The following is a 17,433-nucleotide window of genomic DNA, read 5'->3' as shown; positions in this document are numbered from 1 at the left end:
GAAATGGTCAAAGAATTGCTTCTGCCAACAGTTTACAGACTTCATCTTGTTTTTTTTTTTTCCTGTCCTTTGTCAATTTTTGTGTATTCACCACCCCATTTCTAGCAGTAATAAAGAAGTCACAATTGCCTAAAACTATCAAAAAGAAAAATTAATAAGTTCATAAAACTAAAACTAGTTCTGAGGTTGAAGAATGCATAAACAAAGCCAGGTAATCCTATCAATCGTGAGATAAAGGCTTGAGGATCAAGAGTTCAAGGTCACCTATGACCACATAATGAGTTTGAAACCAGCATGAGAACTTGCCTCCAAAGGGAGGTTGGGCCTGGAGAGATTGCTTAGTGGTTAAGAACACTGTTGTGCCATCACGAGGACCCAAATTTGGACATCTCAGCATACATACAATAAGCCTGTCATTGCAGGTGTGCCTGTAACCTCAGTTTAAAGGGGAACAGGTTGGAGATAAGTGCTGGCTTCCAGGTTAGCTGGTAAATCTCTAACCCCAGGTTGTGAGACCCTGCCTCAAACAGATAAGTGGAAATAGAGGAGGACAACAGACACTCTCTGGCCTGTCTGCATACCTACACAGGCATACATAAATAAGTAAATAAATCATCAAAAATGGGTACTTCAGTGGTTGAAGGCCCTTGCTGCCAATCCTGACTGATGATTTGATATTAGTTTCTAAGACCCAAATAAGAAGAGAACTGACTCCTGGATAGTGTTTTCTGACTTCCTCTCATGTACTCTAGGGCATGTGTGCCTACCCCCCCCCAACACATAAACACTAGTACATACTAAATAGATAAACTATTTTAATTTAAAAAATATGCATAGTGGTCTGGGGAGAGATGACTGAGTGGTAGCACACGGGCTGTTCTTCCAGGGGACGCAGGATTAATTCCTAGTACACACATGATACAATCATCACTAACTACAGTCCCAGCAGATCCAATCCCCTCTTCTGTGTGGGCAACAGGCATATATATAAATAAATGCACAGGCATATATGCAGTCAAAATACCCATATGCATAAAAATAAAACTTACACAATTTTTATTCAAGTGCAGAATTCTTAAATACTGGGAGATAAAATTGTCTGGTAGTCAAGCTATAATCTAGCAGGGCATCTTTAGTGATAGCTTTAAATTTGATACATTGTGCTGTGTGTTAAGATGATTCATATTTCATTTGAAGATTCAAGCAAGTATGTAGTTTGTAGAACTTCAGACAAAAAGGCATATTGGTATAGGTTTATTTTGTTGTTGTTCTGCTTTTGATTTGGACGGTGGTTTGGTTTGATCTCCTAATTAAAATTTAAGAACATGCAAAATAGATAACTCTCTCTTGGTATTCTTCAAAACATGGATACAGGTAAGTGCTTGCTCTGTACGATCTTATTATTCCCTTCTTAAATCTGCAGAAGGAGAACAGGATGGGACAGCTGGAAGTATGGATGCTTCTACCCAGGGCTTATTGGAAGGAATTGAGCTAGATGGAGACACATTGGCTCCCATGGAGACAGATGAACCTTCTTCTTCGGATTCTAAAGGCAAATCTAAAATCACACCAGCTATGGCAGCCAGAATTAAACAAATCAAGCCATTGCTGTCCGGTCAGTGATTCTCTCTCTCTTTTTTTTTTTTTTTTTTCTTTCTTTCTTTCTTTCTTTCTTTCTTTCTTTCTTTCTTTCTCTCTCTCTCTCTCTCTTTCTTTCCTTCTTTCTTTCTTTCTTTCTTTCTTTCTCCCTCTCTGAACTTTAGAACTCTAACAGTCATCAAACAAATTAAATTGGCAAAACCATATTGCTTGCAGTAAGACAAAGTTGTGGAAATGTATCTTTCACAGGTACTTTGTTGAATCCCTATTGTATGACATACTCTATACTAGTTACTAAGAATATAAAAGAAAATTTCTTCGTGAGCTATAGCTACCTTCCTTAAAATTTCTTAACCTTTTGTTCTTACTACTCTGATGAAATGTCTCACTGAGGTACCTTATTGCTGCGTCTGCCAGATACTTTTATTTTAAGAAGTGATAGTTGACTCACTTTCTACTTCTATAAATAACTCTTCTGGTTTTTATGACTAAACACTCAGAGTTGTTACCATTCTCCTTTTGCTTTGATTATCTAGTAACATTTGTGTTTTATTAAAGTCATATTGGCTACTTCAAGGAGATTGCATTAGCAGGGTACAAAACTGTATTAAAGATGTGAAAGAAGCCAGGTGATGGTAGTGCACTTGTTTGATGCACTTAGGAGACAGAGGCAGGCAGATCTCAGACTTCCAGGCCAGCCTGGTATAGAGTGAGTTCCAGGACAGCCAGAGCTTTTACACAGAGAAACCCTGTCTTGAAAACAAAAAAAAAAAGGGGGGGGGAGGCAGTAAAGAAGACCCAACTTCCAAGGCAAGGAATGAAAGCAAGGAAAATGACCTTCAAAGCCTTAAGATTTTGTCTTTTATTTATGTTTGTTTTTACAGTTACTCCTAAATTGAAGCAAAATTAGATGGTGTTTCTGTTTCTCATTTATTACTGTATCTAATTGAGTAGTGTGACCTTTGAGCATTCTGGGTGTTTTGTGGTGGGCCCAAACCATGCTTTTTTTCATCTATTCCTGTGCTGAACAGGCATTTTGTTCCATAATTGAAATTATGAAATGTTAATTTATATAGAACAGGAAGATGAAATAACTGTTTTCTTTCTGTGCTGTATGCCTCATGTAAGTTTGTGTTTGATGTTTAAGACAAGCATGAATAGGATATAAAGGTCCTATTTATATTCATATAATATTACATAATTTATATTTTTCTATTTATAACTTGTGTTCTGTTTATGCTTGTGTATATGTATGCACATTCATAGTGAGATGACCAAAGTGACTTCTGGGTAAATTAGAGTCCCCAGTTCAGATCCCCAACACCCAGACAGAAGCCAAGTGTGACAACACATTTTCTGAAATCCTACTGCTGGCAGGCAGGCAGGCAGGCAGACAGGTATAAGAAGGAGGATCCTGAGGTGCATTGCCATTCTAGTCAAACCAATCCAGATTCATTGAGTCATAGAACAAAACATCTAGTATGACTCCTGCTCGCTCAGGTATATCAACAAAAGTAAAAGAAAAAATAATAGAAGAAGACATGCAGATACTGACTTCTGCCCTCCACATGCACACACAGTTAATACATCCATGCATATACCATAAGTATACCACCAAAAATGGAGAAAAAATGCTTAAGGGAAACAATGTTTGAATATATTTTCTTTCTGTAATAATCCACTTGTAAAACTTTTATGCCTTTCATGCCAACCTTTTTAAATTATAACGTGTTTCTGGGTCAATTGATTAAACGGTTCTCAATCTGTGGCTCACTATCCCTTTAGGGGTCTAGTGGCCCTTTCACAGAGGTTGCATAAGAGCACTGGAAAACATACTTATACCATGATTCATAACAGTAGCAAAATTACAGTTATGAAGTAGCAAAGAAAATATATGATTTGAGGTCACTACAAAATGGGGAACTGTATTAAAGCATCACAGCACTGAATTGATCAAACATTTTTTTTTCTGTTTTAAAGTTATGTGTACGCATTTTAAGTGACTTTAAATCCAGCAAATGTATCATTCATTTGCCTGTATTTACTGCCATATTGTTTCAGCAAAGTCAGTGTCAGTTTATGTTTAATTTAGCAGTCTAAGTCCTTATCTTACATGCCTTTTGTAGAAGGAATATCTTGTAAGGATGTAGTGCCTGTCAATAAAATTCTGATGGCCTATAGCTTAGGCAGGTAGTAGGAGGTCAAACATCCAGCAAGCAGAAGGGATTCTGGGATAGGCACATGAGATTCAGCCAACAAGATTTGGGGAAGATGGATGCATGGTTCCTTGAGCTCAGGTAACCAGCCACATGGCAAAATGTAGATTAAAATAATGGGCTACTTTAAGCTGTGAGCTAGTCAGAGAAGAGCCTAGCTTTATGGCCTAGGTATTTGTAAATAACTATCTTGAGTCTCAAGAGCTGTTTTTCTGGGAGCTTAAGCCCAGGAGGAAAAGCCACCCACAACAGCCTTACACTTATGTTATATAATGAATGCCTGTATAGTTTTACTTCCTGCCCTCAAAGAATATATATATATATATTTTTTAGAAACTTCTTATTTAGGTTATCACATAAAGAGGCAAGTCTAATAATTTCTTTGCTATTGTTTAGAAAAAGTATTCAATCATGAAAAAAACATTGTTTAGTGAGATGGGTACATGGGTAAAGGTACTTTCTATGCAAACCTGATGACCTATGATTAGTTCCCAGAGCCGATGTAAAGTTAGAAAAAGAAAACTGACTCCTCAGTGTTGTTCTCTGACCTGTTACACACACACTATAAATAATACAAATTGTTATTTTTTAAAATGACATGTTATTAAATCATGTGAGTACTTTATAGCATTATACTGCCTTCTGGGTTTCAGCTTCTTCCAGATTGGGCCGAGCACTTGCTGAGCTCTTTGGACTCCTTGTTAAGCTTTGTGTGGGTTCTCCTGTCCGCCAAAGAAGGAGCCATCATGCTGCCAGTACCACTACTGCGCCAACACCTGCTGCTAGGTCAACAGCTTCAGCCCTCACTAAGCTACTCACAAAAGGCTTGTCATGGCAGCCCCCACCATATACACCTACTCCTCGCTTCAGGTGAGTTCCTATTTGAGAAGCAGGAAGTAGAAAAAATAATGTATGGTTTTTCCTATTCTATTTACGGAGAACATGGGAATCTCTTGTTTTCTCTTTATATATATTGCATATGAAGTGTTTTTGTTGTACTTAATCTGCAACATGGAAATTTCTTTTTTTTTAATTTATTTATTCACATTACATCCTGATCTTATCCCTACCTCTCCTGTCCTCCCCTCTTCCCCCAAATGGGGAGCTCCCCCTTCTCATCCACCCCAGCTCATCAAGTCTTGTCAAGACTGAGCTTGTCCTCTTACCTCTGTGGCCTGGCAAGGCAGTCCCTCCAGGGGGAAGTAATTGAAAAGCTGGCAAGGGAGTCAATGTGGAAATTTCCAAAAGGTTTTCAGTAATATAAACTGCATTTCAGTAACCTTTTAATTCTTAAGTGGGTGGCAAGTGTCATCCAGCTACCTAACCAATCTGTCACCTAAATGCTTTGTTAACTTTTTTTAATTAATTTTCTGTTGCTTTTGTATGTATCTTAGAAATGGTTGTTTTTTATTTTCTTTTTCTTTTTTAGGCTGACATTCTTCATCTGTTCAGTTGGATTCACATCTCCAATGCTGTTTGATGAGAGAAAGTATCCTTACCACCTTATGCTGCAGAAATTTCTCTGCTCTGGTGGTCACAATGCTCTTTTTGAGTAAGGATTATTTGTTTCACCAAGAATCTTGTATTTGCTCTTTCCTACATGCCTTGTCATTTATCCTGTGATTGTAGGATAGAGAGAGCCATTAGCTTTATTATTTTGTATTCTAGAAACAAGCCATGTATGTCTTTATTTCCCTCAGAAGTAAGAGTCTGCTTTTGGGCTAGAGAGGTAGTTGAGCAGTTAAGAGTTCCTGAAGATTTTCCAGGGTACCCAAGTTCTATTCCCAAAACCTTTTTAACATCTCACAAACATCTGTAATTCCTGTTGTAGGGCATTTGATTCCCTCTTCCATTGGCAGTAGGCATACACATCTGAGTGTACAGAGATACATGTTAGCAAACATTCATAAAATTAAAAACATGTATGTCCATGAGTGTATAAAGAATCTCTGCTTTTTTTATATATTTGGGTTTCCATTCCTAATTACACATTTTTTTTTAATAAACCTGATTTTATTTTTTTCTTTGAATACACTAAGTTAGTTGTTTACTTTGCTTAGCCAAAAGATTTTATTGTAACCAGTTTGACTGGATGTTGAGTCTAGCCTGACATATGTAGTCCTTACCCTCATCAAGAAAGGCTTCTTTTGCAGTAAATTAAGACCATTACTGAAAACCACAACCAATCAAAATTCAGAATTGTGAAACCCAGTCCCATTGGTTACATCTACAAAATAACTGTACCTAAAGCTCAGGGAACATTATGAAATAGTGGGTGGAAAAAATTTTAGGAAGGACTTTGCTTTCAGACTGTTTCCTAGTAATTCCAGAAACTACTTCCATAAAATCTCACCAACCTAACAGCCTAAACATGAACTGAACAAGGACAATAGACATTCCAAAATCGGGGGGATAAGCCCACAAAGACTCAACTCTACACAAGATCTACACAGGCAACTAAGGAATGCTGAGAGTGGGAGAAAATCTTCCCTAGGGACCAGTGCACCAATTGGTTATCTGATACCAAATGGTCAGCATTGTAAATATATGTGCAAGTAACATACAGATTGAATAGGTTACATTTAGCAATATATATGTGTATACATTCATGTTAATGAAAAAAGAGGCCATGAATTTGAAAGAGAACAAGGAAGATTATTGTGGGTTTATGGAGGGTTAAGTCAAGGAAGAAGTAATACAATTATAATCTCAAGCAAAACAAAAAGTAATAACAAAAGTAAAGAAAATATGGTACCAGTATGGTAGTGAGTGGGATCCTTTAAATATGTTTTCCTGTATATAAAATACTAGCTAATATTCTATCCATATGTTTTGTCTTACTGAATTTAGAACTTTCAACTGGGCTCTGTCCATGGGAGGAAAAGTTCCTGTTTCTGAGGGATTGGAGCATTCAGACTTACCTGATGGCACAGGAGAATTCCTAGATGCCTGGCTTATGCTTGTAGAAAAGATGGTGAATCCCACCACAGTGCTTGAATCTCCACATTCATTGCCTGCCAAATTGCCTGGAGGTGTCCAGAGCTTTCCACAATTCAGTGCCCTCCGCTTCCTTGTAGTAACTCAAAAAGTGAGTATTCTCCATTTTAAAACCTCCCGCCAACTGAATAGTTGCACTATGCTTTGTCCATAATAAAATGTGATTGTTGAAAAGTAAATGGATTAAGGTTTCCAGATAAGGTTGTTTACCAAAAGGAATAGAGACGAGACTACAGATTGTTTTCCTGCTATAAACATGAACTTTAAGCTTCTGTTTGGTACTTCTAGATGAATTAAATGTCCACACCCCACCATGTCCACTGTACTTTGCTAAACCACCACAGTGCCAATCTGAAGTTTGTTTTTGTGTAACTGACTCATTGTGGAAGGAATGTCTGTTAGTCTTTCTTTTTCCTTCTGGGGATTTGAATTGAAGGGGGAAATATTCATATCATATGCTTTTCAAATGTCTTACAGGCAGCCTTTACTTGCATCAAGAACCTGTGGAACCGGAAACCCCTTAAAGTATATGGTGGACGAATGGCTGAGTCTATGCTGGCCATTCTGTGTCACATTCTTCGAGGAGAACCTGTAATTCGAGAGAGACTGAGCAAAGAGAAGGAAGGATCTCGAGGAGAAGAAGATGGAAGCCAAGAAGAAGGTGGCTCCCGCAGAGAACCTCAAGTCAACCAACAACAGCTACAACAGGTAGAGTGTCTCAGATTCTGGGCCTTATTATTTGCACCTTATAGAATTTAACGCTCATAACTTTTGTTTTATAACCTTGTCTCACTATGTAAGCAAGACTGACTTCAAACTCAGAAACCTGTCTAGGCCTCCCACGTTCTGAGATTTGCCACCTATCTTACAAAATTTCTAAGCTTCCATACCACTAAGTCCATCGTTCTGTTGGCCTGGAGATCTTTTCACTTTAAGAAAGGTAAAGAGTGTGGCCCCAGTACTGTGTGCAGGTGACCCATTTGTGTTCTCATAAGTATATTAATTACATTGTTTTTAGGGATCAGCTAAGATATTTTTTTTTTGGTAAGCAAACGGTCTTCAGTTACTACTGGTTAAACAATGAGGCAAACTTACTGTGGTTAAATTTATTCTCCAATAAAAGCTTTTTAAAACTGTGCTCATCTCTAAAGTTATATCACTTTAAAATAGTTACATTTTGAAAATTATAAACTAGACAGGGGAGAAGATTCAAAGGATAGTTTAACATTGTTTCCCTAATTTTTATTTTGCACTTTGAGAATTTTATACATGTATTTTGTTCATAGCAACCCTTTCAGCCACCTTCCCAAGTCTCCCCAACCCATTTACTTCCTACCTTCATGTCTGATTTCTTCTTCTTATTTTTTTTTAATAACCCACTGAGTCCAGTCAGTGCTGACCGTATGTATTTAGGTATATGACCAGCCACTGAAACGTGAAAACTTGACCAGTGGCCAGATCCTGAATTACTGTCTCTTTCCAAGCAGCCATATTCAAATGTTCCTCGGTGTGGCTTTGTGAACCCTTTACTGTCCTTAGTTGAATATATGGTTGTTTTGTCTTGTCCAGGTAATGGAACTATTGTGAGTTCATGAGTGCAGAAGCCACACATGTTCCTAAAGCATTTGAAAAGTAGTCCATCCCATATTCTATTTTAGGATTTTTCTTTCTAACTTAACTCTTACACCATATGCCCTGAGATTTCCGAGGGTGGACTTCATAATGGCCTAATCATTATAAGGTTATCTTATTTTCAGCACTCAGCACAATTAAAAGTCTCTGCATTAACCATTCTTACAAAAAGAAACTTCTGACAAAGGTTTGGTGCAGAACTAATCTAATATATATATATATTTAGAAGACAGCTTGAAAACATGACCTCGTCAACTCAAAAGTCAATGGACTTTTGACCAGGTATACAGTACCAGGCATGAGTTCCCTCCTGTGGAGCAGGCCTCAGATTCATTGAGAAAGCAATTAGTTACCTCCATAATAATCATTCCATCACTGCATTAAGTTTGTATTATAGCATGCCTGGATTCACAGCTGGGGAAGTCTGTTAATTGCTTTTCTCCCCAAGTAGCGTACATATCACTTTCTGCCACTATGAAACCTAGCCAGCAAGGACATGTGCATATTCCAGCTCCATCATAATTTGGTTTCTCTGTGTCCTGCAACCAGAGTGTGTTATGTCTTCAGCAATGGGGTTTTAACAGCCTAGCTTATCATTGGCAACCAGTCACAAAGGTAATATCCTGTGTTGTTTAAAGGGACACTGGGGACTCCTTGAACAATAGCTTTTAGGGTGGTATCCCATGCCTGGCACTGAGATGTTTTATTTAATGATCCATTGTTTCTGGAAGCAGTGTTTTCCACCCATGCTGGGTACTTGACATTTGTCTTCCTCAAATTTGTTTTTATGTATGAAGGTCCTCATATTTTAATCAAATCTGTTATATATGTATATATATTTCTACTTTTTATTATAAAAATAAGTTCTTGTTTAGAGAGTTTGAATTATTACACCATTATATATATAACAGATTGGGTTTGAGGAGGGTTCCTTTTGTTTTGGAGGTTTGTTTGCTTGTTTGTTTTTTGAGATACAGTTTCTCTTTGTAGGCTTGCCTTTCCTGGATCCACTTTGTAGACCAGGCTAGCTTCAAACTCTCAAGAGTTCTGCCTCCCGAAGTGGTGGAATTAAAGATGTGCACCACTGCACCCAGCTAATTGTGTGTGTATATGTGTGTGTGTATTAGTCTCATTCATGAATTGTTTTATTAATAGATGCTAAAAAGCTGTGATGTCGTTTCCTTTTTCTTTGTAACAAGTTTCTATTCCAAAATATAAATGCCAACCCTGGCCTTCATTTTGACATGTTAAAGTTGAGAAATATATTGGTTCTTTATATCAATATATAACATTACTATTTAAATATTATAGAACTACCAAAGAGAAAAGAACATTCATGAAAAATTACTGCCCTGACTTATAAGTATTGTTTGTTCATGTAAACTTAGAAAAACTTAAGTTCCTTGGTTTTTATTTTGAAGTATATTTTTATATTTCTGTTAATGTCTTTTGGGATCTTGCTTTTTTTTAAATATAGCTCATGGACATGGGTTTCACAAGAGAACATGCCATGGAGGCCCTGTTGAACACCAGCACAATGGAACAAGCAACAGAGTACCTTTTAACCCATCCTCCTCCAATTATAGGAGGAGTTGTTCGGGTGAGTAGACACAAAAAGACTTAATATAGTTTTGCTGCTGATAACCTTTTTTCTCCATCTTCTATACCAGTGCTTCATGTACTAATTCTGAAAGCTTCAGAATATGCTTCAAGAAACTTCTGTTCCCTAGCCATGCTCCATTTTGTTCACAGAAGAACTCGTTTTACACTTAGTTTTCCTTTTAAGTTTTCTTATTGTCCCTGTAGTGGTAACCATATATGCCTTAGTTGGGTTTAGTTGGAGAGAATAACATTCCAGCTCATTCCTTTCCTTGTGAAGTGGTCTTACCTATTTAGGTTTCTTTGGATTTTGATTGTATATTTATTGGATTCTCTGTTGTCACTCTGTAGGATCTTAGCATGTCCGAAGAGGACCAGATGATGAGAGCAATTGCCATGTCTTTGGGACAGGATATTCCAATGGATCAAAGGGCAGAGTCACCTGAGGTAACTGAAGTCTAGCATCCAAAGTTTCTTGCCCCACTAATTTGTATTTTTGTAAACAGTAGTTCTGAGTTCTGTCTGTGATCACTACATAATCATAGAGAAAGTCAGGGGAGTGCTTGTTCATCTCAATGTTTTATTTCTATCTTTTATCTACCTTGTATTGATGAGAATGAAGCATTAGATGATTCAAATGAAACATTAATCTTCATTAAAATAAGACCCAAAATGTAACTGGTAGTAACGGATAGTCCAAACTTAGTTATGTGTTCCTTGGTAATACTACTTAAGTTTATCACACTGGAAGGATATATTGGATAGGATCTAAAAATGAGTTTCCTGGAGAATAGTACATAGGATGTTGCCAGTTAAAACTGACAGTGCTTCTGGGTACTCACCTGTTTTGTGCATTAATCTATGTGACTATTATTACATTTATTCCCATGCCCTTTTGAACGTTTCAGCTGTTTGAGAAGGTAAATGGTATTCAAACACTGGGTCAAGTACTCATTTTTCATGCTTCACCTCTGGCCTATGTTTTTATGCATCCTTTCCTGCCTCCAGGAAGTTGCTTGCCGGAAGGAGGAAGAGGAACGGAAAGCTCGAGAAAAGCAAGAAGAGGAAGAAGCTAAATGCCTAGAAAAGTTTCAAGATGCTGACCCATTGGAACAAGATGAGCTCCATACTTTCACAGATAGAATGTTACCAGGCTGCTTCCATCTTCTTGATGAGCTGCCTGATACAGTGTACCGCGTCTGTGATCTGATCATGACAGCTATCAAGCGTAATGGATCAGATTATCGTGATATGATTTTGAAGCAGGTTGTCAACCAGGTAAGTTCTCAGGTGCCTGAAGTTGGGAGTATTTAAAGTTGTTTTCCTGTTTTCTCTCAAAACTATATTTTTGAAAAGCCTTGCGTTCTACCTGATATGTCTATTTTCTGGATTTGAATTCTTTTGGTTACAGTCTCGCTCTATTTGGTTGTCTATCAATTAATTTTTCCATTTCACACACACAAAAATAGTCTTTAGAAGGGAAAACCAAAGCTTTCCATCAGATTAATGTAGAATATTGAGCTAAATTAGTATGTTAATAAAATAAGTATTTATTCCTTTGACTTTCTGATGGATACCCATAACCCAGTTTTGTTACTCTTTTAGTGTTTGTTTCCTCTCCCATTATAACATTAATGTATTTTGATTGTTGGAATGGAATAACAAACAAATCATCCATAATCTCTACATCTAGAAATATCAAATTTACTTGTATTTTTTACAAATTTGTATCATTGGATATATTTAAATCATTAAGATTTTGTTTTATAGCTGAGCAATGTGGCACATGACTGTAATCCCAGCACTCAGGGAGGCAGAGGCAGGTGGATCTCTCTGAGTTTGAGGGTAGCCTCATCTAAAAAGAGAGTCCAGGACAGCCAAGGCTACACAGAAAAACCCTGTCTCAAAAAAAAGATTGAGGAAATTTTAAAAGAAGAAAACCTGTTTGGGGACAATATGACCATACAGGTTTTATTGTTGTTGTGTGTATGTGTTTTTGTTTGTTTGTTTGTTTGTTTGTTTTAATGAACGAGTGAGGTTTTGAGGTGGAGTCACTTATATGATTTACACAATCGGGAGCAGAAATGACTCAATGACTGTTACATCACTAAATCCTACCCTGGCATGAATGATAGCTCACAAAAGCTGGAAACCTAGAACACACTGCACTATACCAGGCTAGAAATTGTCCTTTCCAAGTAACAATTGGACTGAACCTTCCAGGCACTCTCCCTGGTCTCTACTTTTTCTGGGCAGCTGACCAAAGCATAACTTTTTAAAGCTCATAAACCTTAAAAAAAACTGTGAGTACAAAATCTTTTACTGGAATATATGCTTATACATTGTATTTTAAGGAAGGTAGCAATTTGATAGTGAAGAGCAGTGATACCACCGTACTCTTCAAACATTTTGAAAACGAAAACCTGGCTAATAGTCTAATAACACTGTAGACTTTGATAAAGTAATTTTAGGGGAGATGTAGTAAAAATTGACAGAACATTTTGAAGGTTGACTATGAACACCATGAGGTGTTTTTTTTTTTTTTTTAATGTATGCTCATTTCCTTTGATTTAGTTCTGTAGTATAATTTCAGAATAACTGGGTTAGCAAGATGGTTCATTGTAAAGGACAATTATTGCCAAGCCTGATGACCTAAGTGTAGTGCCAAAAACCCTTGTGGTTGAAGGAGAGTACCATTCTTACAAGTTTCCTTTTGTGCATGTACTCACAAATACCAATTTTAAAAGGTGTTTAGATTGATTGTTAATGATTATGCCTTCTTTTGATACCTTAAATCTCTTTTATGAATTGGTTGTTATTTCTATTCCTCAGCAAATATGTTGAGATTGGGCTTATGTTTAAATATTTTGAATATTTGTGCAGATTCTGGATTACTCTGTATTTAATGTGACTTGGCCATTTTTTCTGCTCTCTAGGTGTGGGAAGCTGCTGATGTATTGATCAAAGCTGCTCTTCCTCTAACAACAAGTGACACAAAAACAGTGTCAGAATGGATCAGTCAAATGGCTACCCTGCCACAGGCTTCCAATTTGGCTACTAGAATCTTGCTTTTAACACTACTTTTTGAGGTAATATATACATCTTTTGGCCCATGCAGTTCACTTACTGAAGAATTAACCAGCACTTACCAATACATTGAATTATGGAGAAGCACAAAGAATGATCCCTGTATTTGATATAAGCCTACAATCTCCCAATAGGCTACAATGTATATAATGAAGTATAATATTGTAGAAGGTTCTGAGTTTGGAAAGTTTATGTGTATCACTTGTGAATAAAGCGAAAAGAGCTGCTTATAAAAAGTGTTGAATCAAAAGATGATACTCCGTTTGTGTCTCTGGCTTTTATACTTGTGCATACTCAACTGTGTGCACAAAAGTCAGATGTCATTCTACAAGGGCATTAAAATGATAATCATGGCAGATATGGAATACTGAGGAATCCTAACTAGGAGCTTCACATACAATTGGATGTTGTTAGGTTTAAGGTGATTAGAATCAGATTCCTTTCCTTACCATATCAATTAGCTGGTTATTTAGGTAAAAGGGTAGTTGGGACAAGATATGTTACTGTTCTTAACAAAATAAGAACAAGAAGGCAATTGACTTTGGAGAAGTGGCTCTTCAATTGTAAGTCATCTTGTTTATCAGAATAAACTTAATTTATCAGAATAAACTTTTACAGTAACTTAGATGAGTCTAATATTTATGTCAGACTGTCTTAAAACTTCATGTAGAATACGAGTTACAATTTATTTATTTCATTTTTGGTTTTTTTAAAACAGGGTTTCTTTATGCAACCTTGGCTGTCCTGAAACTAGCTCTGTAGATCAGGCTGGCCTTGAACTCAGAGATCCAACTTAACTCTGACTCTGCCTCCTGAATGTTGATATTAAAGGTTTGTGTCGCTAGGCCCATCTCAAGAGTTATAATTTGTATAATGCTTTGAGAATAGATACTTATGAGAAAGGTTTTGAAGAACTGAATGTTTATCATCCTTAGTGACACTTCAGTTTAAAGAAAAGTCATTCATAGGCCCCTATTTTGTCCATATAACCACCTATTATTGAACAATCAAGGTGATTTTCTTTTAAAATCCAACACTTCAGTATAGTCCCTGTTAAGAAACTTCCATGTAAGTAAAAAATTTTAGAACTTAAATGTTTTTAAGGCTGCACAGCTACTGGGTTGTTGTGGTGGCACACACCTTGAACCTCAACACCTGGGAGGCATAGGCGGGCATATATCTGAGTTCAAGGCCAGCCTGGTGTACAGAGCTTAATTCCAGGATAGCCAAGGCTGTATGTAGAAACACTGTCATGAAAAATAAAACAAAAAGACTGCATAGGTTAGTTGACTCCCTAATTATATATGTGTCATTACTATGACCCTCAAAGTATAAGTAACTCATCTGAGATCACATCGCTCATAAGTGATATGAAGTAGAATTTGTGTTTAACTAGTTTTGTAAATGTTAACCTTTGGTTTTGTCTTTTTAAATCAGGAGTTGAAGCTCCCTTGTGCCTGGGTAGTTGAATCAAGTGGCATCCTTAATGTCCTAATCAAGCTCTTAGAAGTGGTTCAGCCCTGCTTGCAGGCTGCCAAAGAGCAAAAGGAAGTCCAGACCCCAAAGTGAGTATTTTTTTTAAGTTTATTATTTATTACATTTATTCACTTTGCATCCCGGTTGTAGTACTGTCCCTCATCTCTTTCTTTTATCCTGGTTTCATTTCTGTTGTTTCTCTGGGGTTTGGCCCTTGAATATAGGGCTTAAATCACTTTTCTGAAGCATATATTAAATTAACCTTGAGCATTTTATAGTTAGACAGTTGTAAGATACCTGACCTTTTCCCAAAATTGTGCGTTTGTGTGCTTTGCCCTAAAAAATAATTTCTTCTTAGGTGGATCACTCCAGTACTGCTCCTTATTGATTTTTATGAAAAGACAGCCATTTCATCAAAGAGAAGAGCCCAAATGACTAAGGTGTGTGAAGTACTATGTCTGTGTTTTTATCATTACATTTCTTGAGTTTACAGTAGAACTAAAGAGAGTAAGAGAAAAGAAATGAAAAGTGTATAATCATCCCACCAAAATATAACTCTTGAGGGATTTCATTAGTTCTCTTTTAAATGGAGAGTTCAAATTGTTTTTGGTGGTGGTGGTGCTGTTGCTGCTGCTATTTGGTAAAAACCTCATGATAATGTCTCTCGTGATCATATTCCTTTTGGGGAAAACAAAAGGAATGTAGATGATGGCAAGAGGGAAATGGGTAGGTTTTTTTTTTGTTTGTTTGTTTGATTGATTTTTTGCCTTGGAAAGAGATACTTTTTAAAAACACACATGTCTGAAAGCTTCTTAGAAATATATTAAATACCCAGTTCTTCTTTTTACATTAGTTTTAAGCAGTGTCTACTGATTGTTTTGATAATAAAGTTTGCAGGAAATATGAAGAAGCTTTATGCGTTTGCATTTTATTTAGTACCTACAGTCCAACAACAACAACTGGCGTTGGTTTGATGACCGTTCTGGACGTTGGTGTAGTTATAGTGCTAGCAACAACAGCACCATTGATTCTGCCTGGAAATCTGGAGAAACAAGTGTAAGATTCACTGCAGGCCGACGAAGATACACTGTCCAGTTTACTACAATGGTGCAGGTACATGCTCATCTAATAATGTAAACTTTATTGAAAAGAAGGCATTGTACTCAGCATGCATTTTGCTTGTTGTTGTTGTTGTTTTTCTGAACCAGTCCTGTCAAGTTAAGGAATAAAATGTCCACTTCAAAATACAGCTTTAAATTTTCAGAGAGCTGAGTCTTTCTAATAATCAGTAGCTAGAACATAGGTCTGTCCTTCCTTGAAATGAGTTTTTAGAATCAGGCAAGTATAGGTATATATGTGTATTCCTTTTATCTCTAAAGGCCTTCTGTTTTAATCTTTCTACATTATAGAGATGGGATAAATTGTCGTAGTTCCTACATATTGCAGCATCTTGCCTGGAAGGTCTTCCCACCCTCCTTTTTACATAGAGATTTTTGTTTTGTCTGAATTCCTAGGTTAATGAAGAAACGGGGAACCGACGCCCTGTGATGCTAACTCTCCTCAGGGTACCACGACTGAGTAAAAACTCAAAAAGCAGCAATGGACAGGAACTAGAGAAAACACTGGAAGAGAGCAAAGAAACCGATATCAAACGTAAAGAAAATAAAGGCAATGGTATATGTTTAGCATTCATTCCCCATCTATTTTTCCCTTCACTTGGTGGGTTTTGCTGTATATAGCCCAAGCCAGTCTCAAATTTGTAATCCTACTACCTCAGTTACCCAATTAGTTGGGATTATAGGTGTGTGCCTCTATACCCTGTATTAATTTTTAATCCTTAAGAAAAGATTTCTATTTTTAACTGTGTGAAAGAATGAGTTTGTTTAGGGTAATGCAGTATCTTTGGTGGCCAGAAAATGACATTAGATCTTCTTTAAGCTTGGCAGTTGTGAGCTGTCCCACATTGGTGCTGGGAACTGAATTCAGTCATCTGCCAGAGTAGTAGTACATGATCTTGATCATTGAGCCATACTCCAGTCTCCTCATTTTAAATATTTAAAAAAAAAAATTTTAACCTAAAGTTGATATGCTTTTACCTGGTTTAACATAGCCGGTTTTGTGGCTAATGATTTCCTTTCCAAGGAACAGTAAGAGATAGATGGTCTTCTCCTATGCCCATCTTTATATCTGGTCTTAGATTTAGCTGTTTGGGTTTTGGTTTTTTATTTGTTTTTTGTTTGTTTGTTTGTTTTGGTTTTTTGTTTTTGTTTTTCAGCCCAAGTGATAGCTGATTGTTTTGGAAGGAGAGTTGTGAGATGAAATAGCAAACTGTATATACCCTTTTTCCCCATTTGTAGATATCCCAGTGGCTCTAGAGAGTACAAACACTGAAAAAGAAACAAGCTTGGAAGAAACAAAAAATGGGGAGATTGTAATCCAGGGCCTGACAGAAGATATGGTGACAATTCTAATCCGAGCCTGTGTGAGCATGCTGGGAGTCCCTGTGGACCCAGACACTTTGCATGCCACCCTTCGCCTCTGTCTGAGGCTCACTCGCGACCACAAATATGCCATGATGTTTGCAGAGCTGAAGAGTACAAGGATCCTCAATGATATGTCTTAAGAGAAGGGTGACTAAGGGGGTAAACCCATTGAAGCCTGAGCTCTGGGTCAAATTCAAGATCATCCGTGTACTCTTCGTCATACTATGGAAAAGGTTAGTATTTTTGGTGTTTCATGCTTATTTTTATGTCTTTGTTTTACAATTTTTAAACTGTTCCTGGTCTGTTAGGCACCATTGGGCATCTAACCATTATCCATTGTAAAA

The 17,433-nt window shown here is 37.0% G+C and overlaps 1 protein-coding gene across 1 annotated transcript in view; it reads left to right on the top strand.

Annotated features, from left to right (window-relative positions):
- Huwe1 (HECT, UBA and WWE domain containing E3 ubiquitin protein ligase 1) overlaps positions 1–17,433 on the top strand; it is a 138,242-nt gene that overhangs the window by 78,914 nt on the left and 41,895 nt on the right. The window contains 14 exon segments of the mRNA XM_055617925.1: positions 1,424–1,615; positions 4,469–4,685; positions 5,245–5,367; positions 6,666–6,903; positions 7,290–7,520; positions 9,922–10,044; positions 10,395–10,490; positions 11,052–11,321; positions 12,980–13,132; positions 14,568–14,695; positions 14,965–15,046; positions 15,543–15,719; positions 16,121–16,280; positions 16,964–17,322. Coding sequence (XP_055473900.1) covers positions 1,424–1,615; positions 4,469–4,685; positions 5,245–5,367; positions 6,666–6,903; positions 7,290–7,520; positions 9,922–10,044; positions 10,395–10,490; positions 11,052–11,321; positions 12,980–13,132; positions 14,568–14,695; positions 14,965–15,046; positions 15,543–15,719; positions 16,121–16,280; positions 16,964–17,322 — 2,549 coding nt within the window.

The sequence above is a fragment of the Psammomys obesus genome, unplaced genomic scaffold, assembly GCF_907164565.1.
Source record: "Psammomys obesus unplaced genomic scaffold, mPsaObe1.curated_primary_1811, whole genome shotgun sequence".
NCBI classification, from domain to species: domain Eukaryota; kingdom Metazoa; phylum Chordata; class Mammalia; order Rodentia; family Muridae; genus Psammomys; species Psammomys obesus.
The sequence above is the reverse complement of the archived record's forward strand: the minus strand, read 5'-3'. Positions and strand labels throughout refer to the sequence as shown.